Raw genomic sequence first — 20,111 nt, forward strand, 5'->3', positions numbered from 1 at the left:
GTAACATCTCATCACAATGAAGCGTGTGACTGGCACTTTCACTGGGCTGGAAGTTATCAGCACAACTAGCACTTCTTACAGAGAAGTAGCAAACTACAGACCATTTACCACAACACTCACTTGAAATGTAGCATCTGACGTTAAATTTTGTTTTGTTGGTTTTTTGGTTGGTTTTGGTACTTTTTTATACAAAGTGACAGAATAAAAAAACCCAGTGAGTAATAGAGAACTTGACAACAAAAATGGTAGAAAGAATCAGATGGTCTGTACCTGATTGTATGGAAGCAGCATCTCAGCGAAGTGCAGGCTCATGCATGGCAGCAGCTGCCATTGCATATACTGGCAGGGATATTGCACAGGTTTCAGAGCACAACCTAAGGATTGTGCTCATACGCTCTATATTGCATGGTTCACTTAATGGCTTTTGCTAAGCAAGTAAACAAGCAGGTAATCTAAGTGCTATCTTTGCTAACCAGACATGTGGAAAGCCAGGCTATACTGCAGTGCATATTCCCCCTACAAAACAACAGGTTTGGAGCGTGTAAAATAGACACAAGCATGTCTCCTCAACTGGGGCCATGCCTGTGTGTCTGTGTGGAAAACAGCCTCTGTAAGCCTGGGATGGGCAATTTTACAGGTCACAGATGTGTAGCCCTGTCCCAGCCTGGGCTCAGAAAGCAGCTTCATGTTGATGCATTGGCTGCAATCTTTCTGTGGGAGTTGGGAGAAGTTTTGGCTGCAGCTTGACCCCCAACAGAGGGGGAAAGGGAAGGGGAGGGGGTTTGCAGCTTGGTAGTGCAAACCACAGTGGGCAGAGCCACCTGGCATACAACTTCCACCATGGGTCTGGGCTGTTATGGGCTGAGTACTTGGGGGCTGGCCTTGATGTACAATAGGAGGAAGACGCAGTCCTCACACAGGTGACTCACAGGCTATGCAAGGCACAGCCCCAAGCAACGCTGGGTGTGATGTGGGCAGGTAGAAGCAGCACAAGAGGAAGGCGTTGCTGCCCCAGTCCAGCATTGGGTTTTGGCAGTTCGGGTTCGGTTGGCCTTCTGGTCCCGCAACGCTCACTACCCTCCTGGCCATAGCAGGAGACACCCTCCAGTACTGCTCCTGGGAGAGGAACACCTCTGGCGAGTCTCCTGAGGGTGCAGGATGCCAAGTGCCTGTGGAGCTAACCCTTCCCCTCCACCCAGCCCTGTTCCAACAGCTAGTCACTTTTTGCCTCCTCCAGGATCTGGGGCAGGTTCTGGTCCTTGCGGCTGGCAAGGGGCTTGACTGCACTGCTGTAGTCCTGAATGGCTTTCGGCTCGTTGGTGTGGTATGAGCCCTTGTAGCGGTGATAGTAGAGATACAGTAGCACCAGTAGGCCACCAAGGAGCAGCAGCAGAAATATCACGACTGGAAGAGGAAGGAGAACAGCGCTAAGCATGGTGGCAGGGCTGGGGGCCTGACAGCAGGGTGTGGAGGGCACCCAAGACTTTGATCCATAGTCCAGCACTGCCAGGGCCAAAAGGCCCTGCTTGTAGCTGGAAGGCACTACTCCCCCAACCCCTCTGCTCTTTGGCCATGTCCTACCCCTGATCAAATTGGGCTAGTGTCACACCAGCATGGGGCCTGTGCAGAGCCACCCCACAGGGGGAAGAGGGCAAAGGCTGTTAGATGGGTTTGAACACAGCAGGGAGTCACTTACATCCAATGATGATCCCAATCCAGCCGTCATCATGCACATGAGGGAACTCTGCAAAAGACAAAGCAGTAGCTGCAGGGACAATGCTGAAAGGTGACAGGGCTGGGCTGACAGCACCAGCAGCTGGCTGGAGCAGCTTGATAGGGAGGAGCCAAAAGCTGGCATCAAGGGAAGGATCTGGGGATGTTCCTTCCACTACCAAGCCCCTCTCATGAGCACAGTCCAGACCAATCCCATACCAGCACACTCCCCTGGCTTGCCCCAGAGAGTCCCACCAAGACAAAGAGGGCAGTGCAAGTCCTTACAGTCAGAGAAAAGAACTTTTGCACTAGTGCCCCTTACTGCTGTGCCACCTGCCCTGCTTGGTGGGGAAGGGCCCTAACCCAGAGCCTGAAGAACTGGGAGTGGGGCAAGGCAACAACTCTCCAGTTTGTCCCAGAACATCTATTGGGAAGGCCCACCAGAGGCCAAGCAGAAGGGACACACCTTGGGTGTCATCCTCCTGGAGCAGAACCCAGGAGTCCTGGCTCCCAGCTCTGATCACTTAAGTTGTGCAACCTCCCCTTCCCTCACTATGGTCCAGTCTCTACCATGTTGGAGGACCCTTGTAGTACAGCTGCCCTCTAGGCTACAGAAGCACTAACAGGTGCAGTGGTGCAGACAGCCTGGCACAACCTGGTCCAAGTTTTAGAGGCAGGTGTCAAGAAAGGGCCCTACCTGTGCCCATGTACCAGGGATCCATCTCCGGGGGAATGGGCATGGTGCTGAGAGGCATGGATGCACAGTTGGACTCCACCAACTCCCCCCGGATATTGTAGTGCACCATCATGCTGCTCGGGCGGAAGATGGACTTGAGAGGCACAATGGTGTTAAATTTCACCCCTGAGAGGCAGCCGGAGAAGCCAGGTGTGTTGTACCTCTGGATCTCTGGGTCAATTACACCCGTCTCTACACAGCACAGAGAGGGAGGGGTTAATCAATGCCCTGGGCACCTCCTCACCTCCCTGCATGAAACCAGAATTGGGAATGGCTCTAGGGAGATCTCCTGGAGGGAAAGGGAACAGGACTGGAGGAGTACCTTTCCCTGCAGTAGGGAGCATGCAGTGGCAGACCGAGGTGGGGTGGGAGGTGGGAGTGAGCCATGGCCCCTGGGCATTGGGGGGAGGGGGGCACCAGCTGGGCCCTTCAGCTTTCTTATCGTGCAACATGACTTTATTGCTACAAGAAGGCGGGGGGTGCTAATGCAAGCATTGGCCCCTGAGTGCCAGAGACCCACAGCATGTCACTGGAAGCATAGCTCTCAGCCCAAGATCTCTTGAACATATACTGACAACCTGCTACAGAAGCACCATGTTGGCTTCTGTGGTCCCCTTGCTTTACTTGTGGCAGGTCAGGGTGTTAGGTCTTGTGGTGCGTCAGGGTTGACAGCAATTTTACTAAGAGGTAGACAATGGATTTGTACAGGATGCTTTAGATCGGGATGATCCTGCCTCAGTCAAGAGGGTTGGACTAGGAGACCTCTTTCAGCCCTACTTCTCTAGGATTCAATGAAAGGAGGGGACCTGCCCTGATAAGGAGAATGAGCCATTCCAGCCCCTAGAGAGCAGGTAGGGGGCTTCCCAGCAACTCTGGGGTGTAGAGGAAATGTTTCCATCAGGGGCAGCACAGGAACCAGGGAGTTCCCAGCCCTCATGGCGGCAAAGGTGTCAGGGGAGGGAAAGGAGTTGGGCCCTGGGAATAGGTCCCCAGGCCCCACTCACCCATTACACGGCCCAGATACAGGTTCTTGGGCGAGTCCAGCTTGCTGTCCACAAACAGAGAGAACTGCTGTTCCATGACAGGGAAGAAGTCCACCTAGGGACAAGGTCAAGATCATAGGCCCCATCAGCACCACCCCAGCCAGCTTCCTCTAGGGGTTAGGCCCAGAAGGCAGCTTTGCTCCCTTGACTCTACCCATCCTTGCTGGCACAAATTACAGAAGACCCAGGCAAGAAAGCTTCATTCTTTCCAGTGCCCCATTGTCCCTGCCTCCCATGGCAACTCTGTCCAGCAACAGCTCAACTACCATGGCAACATTCCTTCCATATCACTCTCTGGAGCCGATCCCCAACCCCTGGTGTCCAAATCCCAGTGAAGCCCCTTTCTGCATAGTGCCGATTGGCACAGCCCTCCCAGCCTGCATAGATGGCCCCTGCCCGGTGCAGCCCCCACAAGCCCACCAGGCACCTGTGTGTAGAGCGTGCGGTGGACACGGGTGATGTTGACACGATGGGGCCTTCCATCTGTCACAGGCTTGGTGGTCAGTGCGAAGACATAGGGGCTGGTGCCCAGCTGGTACCGCAACTGCAGGCTGCCTGCCAAGGCAAGACTCAGAGTGTGATGGGGGTGCTGAGGGGTTGGGAGCTCCAGGGAGAGGTTTAGCTTCCCCTTGCTTATCAGAGATTTGCCACAGCTGTGACAGGCTGCTGAGTGCTCTGAACAGGTGCAAAGTCTCCTCTCAGGTGCCTAGCTCCTGTGTCTTGTTCTCATGCACAGGGCCCAGCTGATGGCCAGATCTGGGGTTGAGGCATTTCTGGCCTGTGGATTCCAGGACACTTGGCCTGGATGGCGGAATGGTCCCTTCTTGCCTCAAGCTTTATGAGCCTGCAGACAGAGCCTCCCCACAGCAAACGGGGTCTGAGATTCCCCAAGGCCAGAAGGGAGAAAAGTGTAGCTAACAGCTCCAGCCAGGGCTCCTGAGAAGGAATGGAGCCAGCTCTGGCCTGAGGCTGCTAGGAGAGTGGGATAAAGGGGAGCCCTGAGACAGGGCAGGCAGGGCAGGGTTTGACACCTCATCCCCCAGGCTCACCATCATCCTTGATGAGCACAGCCATGTAGTCCTTGACAAAGGAGCTGACGTAGAGCAGCACAGCAGGGGCGGAAGTGGTGCTGAAGCTGAAGCTCACCTCCTCACTTGTCAAGTTGTAGCCGGGCAGGGGCTGGCTCACAATACTGGCGAACTCGTGGGTAGCATACAGTGAAGCTGACAGGATGTTGTAGCGAACCCAAGTGCCCTCCTCGAAGTAACCACCAATATCTGTGGAACAGGGGCAGGTGGCCACAGGGGCAGTAAGGTAGGAAGGTAGCCACAATGGCAGTTACACTCCTGACCCCTACATCCCAGATGCCCAAGGAAATGGGGTCCATCCCACTCCCCAGCATGCAGGTACCTCAATAGCACCTGGCCACAGTCATATTCTTATACAGGAACAACATGCTTTTTCCTGCACTCTGTTCTCTGGGCTGGCACTTGTGCCATGGATACCCCTGGCTAAGCCCTCCTGCCCCAACCACCATAGCCCTCACCTTGGCTTAAGGCCTAGCAGCTGCACCCTACAACTCCTTGCCTACCCCCACCAACTCTTCTCCTGTCCTGGCCCTCACTTCTGGCCTCTTAAGTTCATAGGTGTGACTCCACAACTCAACCTGTCTCCATCCCCACACCCATGGCCCAGGCAGCACTGACCACGGTTGCAGAAGGGCCCGTCGAAGGCAGAGATACTGCAGTTGCAGGTGTAGTGGCTGTAGCGCTCCACGCAGAGCCCGCTGTTCTGGCAGGGCACCCGTGGGTTCTGGCAGTAGCCGGTGCAGTTCACCCGCACGCCCTCCGTCTCATTAGCCTTGCCCTCCAGGTTCAGCGTCACACCATTCACGCGCAATCCCCGCAGGCAGCCCAGGAAGGGACGCAGCTTGTGCTCAGCTGCCCCTGGCACCAGAAAGACAGCGTAAGCACAGGCACAAGCCTCCTCCAGCACTGGGTTGCCAGACAACTGGTGCTACCAGAGTGGGTTGGACCCTGACCTGTTTCCTGGCAGAAAGAGTTGGATCATGCAGGCTGAGTTCTGTCTGCCCCTCAGTGGGGTCAGCCCGTTCCTAAGCCAGGGGCAGGAGCTCCCTGACCCTCCCTAGTATCCTCTGCCCCAGAGCTCAGGGTCCTGGGAACACCCTGGTGCCCCACAGTCACTTGGAGGGGTGACCATTCTCACCTGAAAGATGGGAAAACCAAAGGACTGAGAGAAGGGCCACAACCAAGGTCACACAGGGAGTCAGAAGCAGAGTGTGGGGTAGAGCCCAAGTGTCCTAGGTCCCAGCACCTCCCCCAGCTTTCACCAGTAGTCAGTGCTGCATTGACACTAATGCTGCAGCTTGGTTAAAGACAGACCCTACTACGGCAACCCAGGGGATCCCTTTGCCTTGCCCCAAACCAGTGTGCCAGGGCTGGGACTTCTAGGGCTCAGTGGGACATCTTCTGCCTCTGAAAAGTAGCTGCAATTGCTGTTATTTGCTTCTGCACAAGGAGGAGTGAGATTATGGGGCGGTGGGGGATTTTCTAAGAATTTCTGGCGAGATTCTTTTGGTAATCTGCCAGCTCTGAGAATCCCGCAGATGGGGAGGCCTCAGTGGGGCACAGGCTCCAGCCTGAGGGGGTGACGGGGAAGGGTTCCTTGTTTCCCTGCACTCACCAACATGAAGGGGCTTGTCAAACTCCAGCTGTACATAGGTCTGGGGTGGGGCTGCCCGCACAACCCAGGGCAGCTCATCTACTCGCAGTCGCACCATCTTCACATTGAGCTCGGCCTGCACCCAGTGCCACTCGTCATCATTGAAGGGGAAGATGGAACTCGCTGTCAGGTTCTCGTGCCCATTCCCAATGTCATAGGCAAAGAGCACATTCCTGGTAGCTGCGCAAGGAGGAGACTTCAGTTCCCAGGAGGCCTCCATGCCACTGCTCCCAGCCCTGGGCTTCTTACTGAAGAGGCCCTAGTCCTGGATCTTCCCAAAACCAGCTCCCTCCTATTCTTTTCAGTTAGCCCTGTTGTGCCAACACTGCAAACTCAGCCCAGTCTCCCCACTCTAGCCAAGCTCTGGCCATCCCATCAGAGCCCCCAACCCTGTGCCGAGGCAGGCCCAGCCACTTACTGTTGAGTTCAACACGGATATAGTTCTTGTAGCCTGAGTTCTCCAGGAAGACGCCAGACAAGGAAGTGGTTTTGAAGTAGAAGGAAATGTCAAGGCTCTGGTTGACCTGGAAGGTGGGGAAGAGCAGGACGGTGCCTTTGTTGAAGGAGACTGTGTTCCAGGTATTCCCTGCAAGAGACGGGAACGTCAAAGCTGGGCCCTGCACACTGTGCCCAGCTCATAGCTAGACCAGCAACAGGGACCCAGGGGCTGACCCTGTTCCCTGTAGAAAGCCCCAGGACTCTGTGACTCCTCTCACCACCCAGCCATGGCCCTTTCCTCCACAGCAAGCACTCACGGTCTCCGTAGCACCGCAACGGCCCCAACAGGAACTGGGCCTCAGAGCTGGATCGGTTGGTATCTCCAACCACAACCTGAGTGACAGGTAGGTGATCCACGAAGTTCAAGAGTCCCTTGTCTACCCTCCTGCAGCCAGAGTCAGTGGGGCAGGGGAGTGGAAATGGGAGAAGCTAGCATCACAATGGAGCTGGGGCCAACTCCCAGCACACCTTCTACAGTATTACTCTGGCCTACTGTCTGCCTGCCCATAACCTAAACCAAGCCAGCCGACATTCCTGCGGTGTCCCAGTCTCCCATTCCCCAACCTTCAATACCGCCTCAGCCTATCCCCAGATGCCCCATACTACTGCAGCCTAATCTCCCTGGCTACCCTGTACCAAACTGCTGGTGCTGTCCCCCAGCAACCCCTTCTTTGGCCATTATCTTTCCCAACTGCTCTGCTGACACTTCATGCTGCTTCACTCCTCCCCAGTAGCCCCTCCTGGTTCCTCCATCACAGTCACATCCTGCTGCCCTGCCCAGTTCCTCCAGCCCTGTGTCCACCAAGCCCTTGGTGTGGGGCTTACCAAAGGGCATGGTCAGCATCACAGTTGCAGAAGAACCTGGAGTCAGCACAGTTCTTGTCCAGGCCACAGGCACAGCGCTGGATGCCTGGGCGTGAGCCTCCCCAGTAGTAATGGCGCTGGTCATGGCGGCCCATCCAGAAACTGAAGGGCAGCCCAGCTGGGGACAGGATGCAGAGATGGGAGGTGAAGGTCATGGGCCTGGAGTTACTTGGTGCCGAGTGCAGGGCAGCCTCAAGGGAGCAGTACTGTTGTGCAAGGAGTGCTGGGCAGACTAAAGGGGGCATGGCAGCACCAGGGCAGCAGACTCTACCCAGAGGGAAGCATTGTCCTGTCACCCAAGGGCAGCCCCACAAGCTATATGGCCCCTGCCTCAAGATAGGGGTCAGGGCAGGGCCAGGGGCATTGTCAGCCCTCCACACCCACACACTCACTGGCACACAGTGATGTGGTGACCCAGCCCCCCTCACACCCTTGCCCTTCCGGGCCCACCCCCCTCACTGACATGGTAGCAGTGACTTTCCTACAGCAGACATGCTTGCATGCACTTGCCCATGGCACACTCACAGGGTGTGTTGAGCAGGCGGGAGTTGTAGCAGGAGAACTCAATGCGCTGCTCACAGTATTCAGAGGCATTGGCCAGGGCTGACACTTCGGCCCATGAGGCATTCCAGTACTCCACTGCCCCCAAGAAAGGCCGGTCCACACTGGAGCCTAACACCCGTGTGGCATAGTGCCGGTTGTGCCGGATGATGGTCCATGCTCGATCCTCTAGGGAAGGGCCAGAAGCCCCTGTTAGAACAGACTGGGAGCTCCTGACCCCCAAGCTTCCTACTTTCACTTCAACTCCATCCCTCCATCCCTATCACCCCAGTCCCCTCATCTTCATCGTATCCCTGCTTCAAGGTCCATCTGGGGAACGGGCTGTCACTCCCTACAGCCTCACCACAAAGGACAAAGTCATACTGTTTCTGATGTGGAAACCCTTCCCCTGGAACTGGGCTGAGACCACATACACAGGTGGTACCTGTGTGTTTCCTCCAAGGGAGAGGCTCGATCCAGTTCCTGAACCTCCATCATAGGGCTAGATGGGTGAGGCCTGGCTTGGAGGGGAAAAGCTCCATGCCCTGTTCCCCACCCTTACAGCCAGCTAGTCCCCCTGGCCTGGAGCTGGATAGGGACCTTGTGCTCCATTTCTGGAACACAAGATCCTTGTTGCCACTTATTCCCAGTACCTCTCATATCGCAGTACACAGTGAAGGGCTTGAGGAGCCCACTGCCATCAGGGTCAATAGTGTAGTTCCCAGTTGTTTTCCCACTGAGCCGATATGCTTCACATGACTCTTTGTAAACAGCTATAAAGAGGAACCAACAGGCTGGGTTAGAATAGCAAGGACATTGGGCAACCTGCCAGGGGCTGGGAATGGCTTCATGACAAACCCAAGTCCCCATCCCCAGGGGCTCACGTTTGTGGCAGGTCTCTCCCTGATATCCCGTCAGGTCACAGATGCAGATGAAATCATCCCAGGACTGCAGGCAATGACCACCATGCTCACAAAGATTGGGGGTGCACCTGGCAAGAGCAGAGGCAGGGGAGCAAGGGGGGACTAAGCTCCGACACCCTGTGCCACCCTGATGCTTACTGAGACAATCTGCCAATGCAGGGGGTATATGGAGCAGGGACCCCCCTCAACAAGGTTTACAGCTACCCAGGCTAGGCAATCTGCTCCAACTGCCACTATCAGCAGACCTGCACCAAAGGAAACTGTTCAGGTAGGCAGCACAGCATAGTGTGGAGGACAGGAAAGGTGATTCTCACTGCTGGAAGCAATGAGGTCCACAGAGATGCAGTGGCTCACCCAGATAAGTCAGTGACAGGGCAAGGACAGGAGCCCAAGTCTCTTGAGTTTCTCCCATCCCCACTGCAATGGGTACCCCTTTGTCTTCCTTCCTCTGGAGGAGGGTAGCAGTGGGGAGGCTTGCCTTCTATGGGCAAGCCAGCTGCTTCCAGCTCCCCCATTTCAAAAGTATGTAAAGACCAAGCTAGAACAGAGCAGTCAGTTGCTCTTTGCAGGCAGCCCCTAGTCAGAGAGGCTGTGGGGCAGTGGGCAGAGTAGTAAATCTAGGCAGCTGTGGTCAGGGCCAAAGGCCACATGGTTGAAGGCACAAGGTTGCTGAAACACTCCACCCCAAGCTGAAATAGTAAGAGTACATGGCAGTGCTAAACAACCCTTCTATTTAGCCACTACACTCCTGTCCCTTTAAGGGCTGGCAGAACTGAAGGAGAGCCAGACCAGCAATATATCTTAAGGGGCACAAGCTGGGCTCGGAACAGCTGCCTTGTCCATCCATCCATCCAATGTGGTACCTGTCTGTGATGCCACACATATCAAAGAACACATCCGAGTACTTTCCCAGGCGGTGATATTTCAGTAACTCCAAGTCCACGGGCTGTGCGTCCACACTGATCATCTGCAGGCAGCCATGGAAAGTAGTCTGGTTTGATAGGCAGCCAGTGATGGAGGCAGGCTTGGGGCAACCTGGATCATTGAGAAGACGGATGGAGACAGGGAGAGTGCTGACAATGGTCTGAACCTCCCTTGGCTCTGCCCTACCTCCTTTCATCCCCTCTAGCCTGGGCCACTCACCCCCAAAGAAGTACTGGCTCCCGGTGCGCAGCTGGAAAGGGTGCGCCACGCGGAACTCTGCCCCATCATCATCATCAATGGTTACCACGGCTGAGCCATCCCGTGCCACCAACAGCACTGAATGCCAGAAGCCATCATTGAGGCGGTACCCTGGAAACAAGGAAGAGTTGTATGTAGGGTTTGGTGATGGGGGACATGGTGGGCAAATGGTCTGCTGGCCCCATCAGTCCCCAGGAGCCTTCATGTAACCATCAGCAAGAATGGGAGACAATTCCCTGCCAAAGCCCTGGGCCTTCCAGTACAAGTCCCTGACTGACAGGCCTCATGGGCCCCCAGCCTCCTTTCCCAAGCTCTTGTACCTGCTGCAAACTCCAGCTTCTTTTTGCCAGGCTGGGTAATGGAGACATTGATCTGGCCCTCACTCAGCACCATCTCCAGGGAGCCCAGGCGATCAGCAAAGCTGGTGTACATCAGTAGCCCCACCGTATCCCAAGAGCGGAACTTGAAGCTGACAGACATACGGTTCCTGCGTGGGATCCCCGGTACCTGCAGGTAGTTGTTGATGCCTGCGAAGGTGATGGGTGCGTAGGGTGGGTTCTCGCAGTAGTGGCCAACGCGGCCCTGGAAGCAACCACACAAGACCCAGTGAGAGCCACATGTAACAGAGCACTGGTGGCTCCCGTTACTTTAAGAAGAAAAGTTGCAGCTAGAGAGGCCTATCAGGGTAAAGGGTTGCACCTGCTCTATGCCTAGAGCGAGCTCACTGCAAGGGAATAGGCAACTGGAAACCTGAAGCCATGTTAGGAAATCACCTGACCAGAAACTGGCTGGACTTGAAACAGGCAAGCCCAGGACCTGAGCTGGCCAGGAAGCTAGCTCTGCAGGCTGCTACGTAAAGAGCTCTGGGCCAGAAAGACTGCTGGGGAATGCCAGGCTGACTTTAGAGCTGCTTTTAGTACTGCCAGCCAAATACCAGTGCCTTACAAAAGGACCACAACCCTGGGTAAGGGAAGACCTGGCTTCAAGGTAGCTAACTACTGTTGTTGAGTGGCTACACCTAGGGCAGGTTAAGTTTGCTACAGCTTATTATTGGCGATTTGAGAGGGACTGTGAGGAGTGGTGGGGGGTGTTTTTTGGAGGTCCCATTAGTGCCCTAGGGGCACCTGATGACCTTGAACCCTGCTAGGGCTCAGCCAGAGCCTGGAGTGGGGCAGTGTGTGGGGCATCCAGAATCCAGCAGGCAGGGGCCAGGGGCCTAAGAGGGCAAGACTAGAATTGGTGCCTAGAAGCCAGGTCTAATACAGTGGGCCCAAGCTAGAAGGTTCAGCTAGAGAAAAAGGGTGGAGGCTGAAGCCCCAACAGGAGAGTGATGGTACAGCAACACCTGCAAGGCATGGGCATAGGTATTGTGGAGGACAGAACCCAAGCAATTGGCCCTTAAAGGCAGTGACCGTAAACACCTGTGGCCACAAGGCCACAATCAGGCTTGGGAAGCCCTAGGGCAGCCTTCCTGGTTTCTAAAAGACTATAACATCAAGGTCTGGTGGGTGAGTGAAGGGGAGTGCACCCATGAAAGACAAAGAAACCAGGGGGCATTGTGGCCACCAGGACCTAGTCTCCTAACCCTGACTCAGTGGCACCATAGCCACGTATCTTGCTGCTGTGAAGAGGGGCAGGGACAGGGGGTTACAGCCCAGCTACTTCCTGACCCAGGGGACTACCCCACCAGCCATGGAGAAGGTGGCTGGCATTGCTGGAGCTGGGCAGGGCTAGCAGACAGGAACTCTGCTCTTCACTCCTGTCTGGCATAGGTCTAGACTCTAGGGCTGTGTTTCCAAGGGTGCAGGTAGCTGTTCCCCTTCCTGATGGGTGTGAGGTGATGCTCCCAGGGTAGTGCCGACTACAGGATGAGGCTGGGGCCACTTCCTTGCAGGAAGGGATTCAACCCCCTAACAAAGGAGTGGGGTAGGGCACAGGTCTGCTATCACATGGCTGACATGGACAAGACTCGGGTACAGATCCTCAAGGCACAAGTACCTTAACATCCTCCTGACCCTGGAAGGCCCCCCCGAGTGGCTGCCTACTGGCATGAAGGAGGTTCTGGGACTGAGGAGACTGTGACTGAATGGAGTTCAGCGAGATGCCAAATGCCTATAGTTATGCTGGGCTGGTCCCTCTTCCAGTACGGGGCAGAAAGCCACCTTTGTTTCTCCTCCCAAAACTCTGCACTGTGACAATTTGATTAGGATGGGCCCAGCAGAGGATACACACCTTTACCCTATCTTTTTAAGTAACCTGAGCTGGGTCCATTACTGAAGGAGGGGGGAAACCTGCTCCCTCTGCCTACCTGACTAATATCACATACCTGGGTGAGGGGCTTCCCCCCTGGTGGGCTAGAGTCTGCTCAGCAACTAGTGATGTATTTCAAATTGGTTGGCTGACAGCCAACAGGTGCTAGCCTCCATTGGACCAGGTAAATGAGGTCACAAGGGCTATATAGTGAAGGACTGCCCAGGAGGAGGAGGCAGCAGCCATGAGGGTGACTCAGGGACAGAGAAGAGCTGGACCATCTGAAACTTGTTCTTTCTCTCTCAAAACGCATGATCAAGGAACTGCCTGCCTCCAGAGGGAATCTCCACCTGCCTCTGGATGATATTTGTGAGTAAGTTACCGGAGATATAACTAGATACATAGCTTGCAGTAACTCAGATGCATGATCAAAGGCTACCCAGCCAGGGCAGTTTGCTCTATGGGATTTCTCTGATATTGCTCTACCCTGTACCCTATTCTAACCCTACCCCTTGTAATCAATAAAGGTCTCCTTTGTACCTAGCATGGGAGACTTATTGGGAGGGGGTCTAGATTATGCCTTGAGGTCCCCTTGGTTCGGCTGACTAAGGGAGACCTCTACTTTTGCTTCCGACTGAGAGAAGCATCCCAGCTTCTTGAAGTGAATCAAGTACCCCTGAGGGCTACTAGGCCCACCCCCAGGGAGGCACTCGGAGCCTGGAAGGTGGTCGGGCGCAGTGAGGTGGGTGGCTCAATGCAGGAGCGCCCCCTACTGGTCTGCCACAGACATAGCCTCGGAAAGGCGCCCAGAGCCCTCAGCCACCCTCTGCTCATCGTCACAAGAGCTTGGAGATTGTGAGGGATTTCTGCTGAGCTTGGGTAACAGGGCATGGGACTATGGAGAGCCCTGCAGAGAGGCAGTTGACATGACAACCTTCCCTGGCTACTCGGATGTATGGGCTCATTCAGGCTGTGGGGAGCAGCTGTGACCTACTTGAAGCCCTCAGCAGCAGTGACCCATCTGAAGCCTCCATGGTGAGCTCACTCCCCCTCACTCCTGCTGCCTAGTGACAGTAGCCGATGGCCCCAGGCCCAAGACGACCTTTCAGGATTGATCTGGGGTGGTTCACCAAGTGCTAGGCTGGCCAGCTACTGGCACTGGGCCAGCTGTAGCCTCAGCCTTATCACTGAGCTCAGGCTGATGGCCCTCATCCTTGTAGTCAGAGACTCTGCCATGCAAAAGGTCCCCAGGCCCAGGTCAAGGGGCAATCCAGGGTTCTCTTTTCCCAGCTGCCCTCTCCCAGTCTTCCAGGTCTTTCAACCTCTTCTCCCTGCCCAAGCCCCTCACCTCAAAACGGATGTTGGACTTCTTCCTGCGAGCCAGATCAGCAATGTGGGCGCCATTGAAGTAGATGTTCTCTATGCAGCCCCGGAAGTTCTGCCGATAGACCAGCCTCTGCTTCTCCTGGTTGACCACACCCCCAAAGAACACCTGTGGGGAAGCAGGGACACAGGACTGGGGCACTGCTCACCGTCTGCATAGATAGGATGGGATAGCATGCCTACCTTGCAGGGACCAGTTCCCATTCTCTCCTCAGCTGGGTTGGGGAGCTCTGTCTAACTGGGCTGAGCTATAGCCTGGTTCCCCCCTTTTCCCCAGTCCAGGTGTATCCCCCTCATTAATCCACACCCAGCTCAGAGTAGAGATCTCCCATAACAGAGGGAGGGCCTGGTTATGAACTGCTACTGGCTTATCTCCAAATCTTGGCTTAGACGGCATCACATGGTACAGGCTGAGCTGCCTGCAGCTGTTGTTCCAGCAATATGATAAGTTGTGTCTGACCCCTTTGCAGCTGCTTGTGGGAAAGATGTTGTCAGGACTTGGAGCCTAGGCAGAGCTATGAGCTGAGGGGGGAACACCCCTGCCACTATAACCAAGTCTCCCCTGCAGGGACCTCCATACTGCTCTGGCTGTACTCTGTAGCAGGAAGCATCTCCACCTGCTCCAGCTGCAGCCCCCACCTCCACCCTACCTGCCAGAATGGCTTACCTCGGTGTCAAGGTTCAGCTGGTCAAAATCCCCATTGCAGCGGAAGTGTTTGACTTCCCCATCCAGGGTCAGGTTGACATGTTGGCCGTAGCGGTCAATATGCAGTGAATGCCAGTGGTGGTCATCCAGGAGACTACCCACTGTCACTGTTGTGTGCCCCTCACTGGAGTGCAGTGGGCTGCTGCCTAGGGAGGGCAGTCAGTCACTCTACTGTCCATAGGGGTGGGTGCTTAGACAGCACTCTGCCCCACTGCTGCTGAAAGCTCACCCCTACCTGTTAGCCCCCAACCCCTCAACCTGACAGAGCACCACTACCACTGTCCCTTGGGATCCCTCAGGCTCACCTAAGCTGATGTGCAGTACCAGCTGGGCCTGTTTCAGCTCTACAGTAATGTAGTCACCCTGTGAGCCCTCCCCGTGCATCAGCACCCCGTCCCGCTCCAATGTCTTGAAGTTGAAGGAGATGGTGTCCTGCAGGGTGCTGACAGTCTTGCCTCGGAATCGGTAGGAGATGGCATCATCCCCATCAAAGTAGAGCACATCAGACCCTGGGTGATGAAATCTGGTGTGAAATCACAACTCCACCAGGGACACATGACCAAATCGCCCACACCCCATTTCCACCCTCCTGCCAGAGACTTCATTTGTCTGCCCCAAGGACAGCCCAGCAGAGAGTAGATTCCTCGTTACCTTCTTGCCACAGCATTGAGACTGGTTCCCATTTTTGGTCAGCCGTACACAAGTCCTGTATTCCCCCACCTGTCTCTGAACCCACCCAGAGCAGATCCAGCCCTCAGACAGGAGGAGACCACCAAGAAATAGGCTGTGTGACATGACAGGATTCACAGAAGCTTGGGTCATGGGAAATCAAGGCTTTTCAATCCTAACACAAGAGGCCTAGCTGCAGGAACCACCCAACCTCATGCTTTGTTGACTGTGCAAGACAGATCCCATGATGCTGAACTGACCTTACATTATGGGATGAGTGCTGAATCAAGGGGCCCAGCACACAAGTCGTAGAAGCTTTAGCCTGTCACATGGCCTCTCAACCAGGACACGGGTGAGCAAAGGCTGGGAGTGCCCAGGACAGAGAAGCAGATGTCCAATGATACTTGTAAATGCTGCCAGCAGATCCTGCCTTACTCCTTTTGTAAAGCTTTTACTGGAATGAAAAAGGTCCTCTGGCTTATGCTTTTTAGGACCATGTGAGACCATGTGATCCCTGGGCAACTGCACCTCCCAGGCCTTGGCATCTGTGAATGCAGTGTTTGAATATTCTGCAATAGCAGCTCCTTCCCTCACGGTGTAATTTCCTTTGGGAATCTCACTTCTGGAAGAACTGTGCTAGGTTTCAAACCACGTGGGAGACATTTACAAATGGCTGGTGCAGGGCCCAGCCCATGCCATGCTTCTCAGGACAAATCAGTGTTGAAGGGTCAGGACATAGGTGACGTACTGGGGGGGTGGGGAACATGCCCCACCCCACCCCTGATGTCTGCACCAACAGCAGGGTGCAGGCGCTGATGGCAGGGCTATAGCCTGGCCAGAGCCAATGCCTAGCGGCAGCAGCACACACTTACCCCATCCCCACCCCCCCACACCCCTCCCCTCCACTGCCAACACTTATGTATTGCCTATGGCAGGAGTTCCCAACCTTTTTATGCCGAGGACTGGCAAACCTCGGACTGAAAGTGACCGGCATACTGCAGGGAGGCAGACAACTCTTTTTTATAATCCGTATAAAAAAGGGTTGGGCTGCCGGTCTACAGTATGCCAGTCACTTTCAGTCCGAGGTTTGCTGGTCTGCAGTTTGCTGGTCCAGCAGCCAGCCCTCCTGCGGACCAGCAGCCAACCCTTTGCGGCCTGGCACCAGGCAGCAGCCCAGGGGTTGGGAACTCCTGGCCTCTGGGGTTCCATGATGCGACTCACCTGCTTTGCTCCAAGATTGATACATGTGCTGCAGTTTCCAGAAGGTGGGGCTGCAGTTCAGCTCTGGGGGCGTCACAGAGCTGAATGAACTCCCCTTCATTTTATCCCCAGTCACCTGCAAGCCCACTGGCTGTGCTCAGCCTAGACTGTGATGGGTACCAAGGAAGTGATGTGGCTCAAGGTCAAGCCAGCTCTCCAGTTTACTGGCCTCACATCCCCCACCTCTCCATAAACCTTAGATTCTCCTGTGCAGGGGCTAAGACCCTCTTCCTGCTGCTCTGCTCTGGGGTGAGATGAAGCACCTGTGCAAATGGCCAGGCAGGGCCAGCCCCATCATCCTGTCCCAGCCCCTCAATCCCTAGGGCCCACTCACTCACGGTAGGGGCAGCCATAGAGGCCCAGGCGTAGCCCAATCTTGCCACTGGGGTTCCAGCCCACTGGGATGATGCGGAGGTAGCGAGCCAGGATGGGGTAGTGCAAGTCATGGATCACCACACCGCTCTCATTCACGTTCCCAAAGAATGTCTGGGGAAGAAGGCCCAAGGTCAGCAGAAGCCCTGCACTCATGTGACAGCCAACAATCACCTTCTTCCAGGGCAGTCACACCCCCAAGCTCTGGGACTGTGCCCCTCTGGTTCCCTCGCTAGTTCTTCCTCACTCACTTTCACCAGTTGTGACAGGAAGCACAGGAAAGCCCAGGAGCTGAGACTATCCAGCCCATGTGCCATACTCAGCTGCCTTTGAGGAAGGCGTAAGAGCCCAGAGTAAGTCACGGCCCCTCCATTTGGGCCCTTCCTTGTCCAATACCCAGAAGCTGGTTTCAACTGGCATCAGGAGGCATACTGTCCCCCTGCACTGACTGTGGTCATCCCAGGCCCCCAGAGTGTCAGCCCTGCAGAGGCTTACCCTGGCTGCCCTCTGTGGGTCATGTGCTGTGGGTCATATGTGGGGGGGAAGCTTTTACCTGCCCACCCATTCCATTTCAGGAGCTGGGAGGGGGAAGACAGCTGCTCCCCAGCTCCTGACAGATGGACTCTTTTCACACGCCCATGGGAGCACTCCAGCACATAGCAGGGAGTCTACAGAACCCTCTGACTCCCAGGAGGGGACAGTAACAACGTCATACCCAGTTGCTCCCTCGCTGAAAGAAGGGCTTCCAGCTGCTTGGGTGGTCTCCATACAGCACAATGTAGTGGGTAAGCCAGTCACGTGTGTTGTATGTCCCCTGTGTAGCCACCGCATTGATCATGTGCTTCTGCATCAAGTCAATCTGGAGCCAAGGCTGCTTGTCCCTGGGGTCCGGAGACCAGCCACTAGTGCCTGCACAAGGAGGAATGGTTAGAGCTCAGCCCCATAGCCCAACCTGGCTTTGCCTGCTCAGCCCTCTGTGCTTCCAAGACCAGTGGCTCCCTCCCACTTCACTGCTCAGGGCAGGGCCCCCTCATCCTAGATGCAGAGGTATGGGTTCCACAGCTTCGAGGCTGTGGTCAGAGCTGCTCAAGGCAGCAGGGGCAAATGCTTGAGGGGCTCTACATAGCCCCATTTCAGGAGCGTGTCAGGGCAGCAGGGGTGGCCCCAGAGGGTCCCTTGCCACACTCTGTTGGGACCCCAGGACCATTGCTCAAGGTTTTGAAGACCAGGCAGCTTGTTTGGTCTTTGGAAGAGAAGAACAAGGAAGAAATTCCTTGGGAGCCTGGCTCTCATTCTCAGGCCTTCTTGCTATTGCTGCCTGCAACATGCCAGTGCCCTGGAAACTCCCAGGGCCTCAAGTTAAAGGTTGGGATCCCAACCCAGGGAGGTGGGCAAGACTCACTGTAGAGCCGGGCAAAGCCAGGTGTGTAGAAGATGTTGTATCTGGAGGAAGCACCGAGGGACGAAGAGTACAGGGGAGCGACCAGCTCATCATAACAGTGCCCTGTGGGGGAGAGGCTGTAGTTAAAGCTGCCCTGCCCAGACTGGCACATCCACAACACTTCTCACCTCCTCCCAGTGACAGACTCCATAGAGAGGCCCAAGGCTGATGGGAGCTGCTGTCCACCAGGGCCAGTCCCATGGCTACAGTGCTCTAGCAGGGAAGAACCTCTCCCACTGTGAGAAGTGTAGCCCATGGTCTCTCCCCCTGACATGCGTCCCAGGTGCTGAGTTTGCTCCTGTACTGCCCCCCTGACATTTTCATCAGCATCCAAGCTACACTCAACCCCCTGCATCATGCAGTCTGCCCCCCTGTGGCACCTGCAGCTTCAGCCACAGTCTTAGCCTCAGACAGCATCAGGCAACACTTGAAAAAGTCCTGTTTCAAAGTCCTTGACCCTGACTGGGGCAGGAATCTAGCCTCCCAGGACTTTGTGGGATCTGATACTTATGTGACAATGGCTTGGCTCACTTGTAGGAGAGCATGCAGCTGTGTGCACATCTGGCAAAGCAAACAAGAAGTCTCTGGCTCCAATGGAGCATTCAGCACCTGCTCAGTCCATAAGCAGGAGATGACCCAGGCCTACACTAGGCCATAAGCAATAGCTCCAGAGGGACATTCATGCTGAAGCCAGCCTTTGCCCAAATGCTGAAGATCCAACACTTCAGTGCACCCTTTCCTCCTGCCCCTCTTCCAACCACTATGAAGCTCATTTGAATCTGTGGAGCAGCAGTACACCCCTGACCTCCTGTAGGCTGGTATCCCATGTAAAACATGCCATGCACACATGCCACACATACATCCCATGCACATGCCAGTCATCTTGGAGCAGAAAATCTTGTTTACCAGGACTCTGCCCCCTGTCTAAAAGGCAGGGTCCAGGCTGTGCAGGAGAGGGGGAAAGGCACATTGCAGGGACATGTGGAGCTGCCATTGGACCAGAGGCAGGCAACAGAATGAGGATGGACTTTGCCCATTAGGTTCTAGAGGGATGCCACAGCCTGTTCAACTGAGCAAGGACAAGTGATGGGTAGCCCTGGGACCCTGGCAAGACTGGAGAACACCCACAGGGTGGGAGCATCCCAGGCTAGTTTCCAACTGCAGAGATGGGACCACCACTGAACTGGCTTCACCCTGACCTAGAAAACCATCTCTCTTGTCCAACCCCCCATGCACCCAGCAGGATGGACCTGTGTCAGGCAGAGGCTGCTGGTGTGGTAGGGGCTTCTAGGCTGCTTACAGACAGGGGCTTGCTACAAATGCTTCAGCACTAGACAGACTGGGACCATTGCTTTTTGCAAAACAAAGCTGGGGGGGGGTCTGCTCTGTGTGGAGCTGCTGTCCCCCCTCCCCCTCCCCGGTTCAACCTAGGACATGCTCTGCGCAGAGCTCCAGTTCTGCTTTGCTCACTGAAGCAGCAGAGCAGCTCCCGGTTGCCCTCACTCCCGGTTTTTTCCTCCCACTGCAGAGTGTTGACACACCTCTGCAGGCATAGATGCTGCCTGCACCAGCCAGCCAGCAGCCAGCTGGCCAGTCAGCCTCCGCACTGAAGGCTCTGACATGCATGAGCAGGGGGGCAGGTGATGGGAGCCCCTCACTTAATTCTGCTAGCCCGCAGGCCCAGCAAGCACTGCAGCTCAGTGCTGGAAAGGGTCTGGGCTGCCACAGCCTCTGCTTGTGGGGAGCCAGAGGCCCGGCAGGGAGGAGTCTATGCTAATTTATTTGGCCT

The 20,111-nt window shown here is 55.5% G+C and overlaps 1 protein-coding gene across 2 annotated transcripts; it reads right to left on the reverse strand.

Moving 5' to 3' along the window:
- Nucleotides 1-1,188: 1,188 nt before the first annotated feature.
- Nucleotides 1,189-18,382, reverse strand: CNTNAP1 (contactin associated protein 1). 2 transcript variants are annotated; one of them, XM_025200711.1, is made up of 23 exons: nucleotides 18,284-18,382; nucleotides 17,597-17,790; nucleotides 16,848-16,995; nucleotides 14,886-15,089; nucleotides 14,542-14,726; nucleotides 13,840-13,983; nucleotides 10,562-10,823; nucleotides 10,203-10,352; nucleotides 9,923-10,094; nucleotides 9,021-9,127; nucleotides 8,790-8,909; nucleotides 8,122-8,325; nucleotides 7,558-7,714; nucleotides 6,990-7,117; nucleotides 6,653-6,820; nucleotides 6,196-6,414; nucleotides 5,199-5,438; nucleotides 4,542-4,769; nucleotides 3,920-4,047; nucleotides 3,454-3,547; nucleotides 2,411-2,641; nucleotides 1,697-1,744; nucleotides 1,189-1,404 (listed from the first exon to the last, which is right to left on the reverse strand). In XM_025200711.1, the coding sequence occupies exons 2-23, from the start codon at nucleotides 17,729-17,731 to the stop codon at nucleotides 1,214-1,216; spliced, it is 3,663 nt and encodes a 1,220-aa protein (XP_025056496.1). In that variant the 5' UTR covers nucleotides 17,732-17,790; nucleotides 18,284-18,382; the 3' UTR covers nucleotides 1,189-1,213. The 2 variants fall into 2 exon arrangements, with proteins under 2 accessions (XP_025056496.1, XP_025056497.1); XM_025200712.1 differs by lacking the exons at nucleotides 17,597-17,790; nucleotides 18,284-18,382 and having other exon boundaries at nucleotides 16,844-16,871.
- Nucleotides 18,383-20,111: the final 1,729 nt, after the last annotated feature.

The sequence above is a fragment of the Alligator sinensis genome, unplaced genomic scaffold (assembly GCF_000455745.1).
Source record: "Alligator sinensis unplaced genomic scaffold, ASM45574v1 scaffold161_1, whole genome shotgun sequence".
In the NCBI taxonomy this organism is placed as follows: domain Eukaryota; kingdom Metazoa; phylum Chordata; order Crocodylia; family Alligatoridae; genus Alligator; species Alligator sinensis.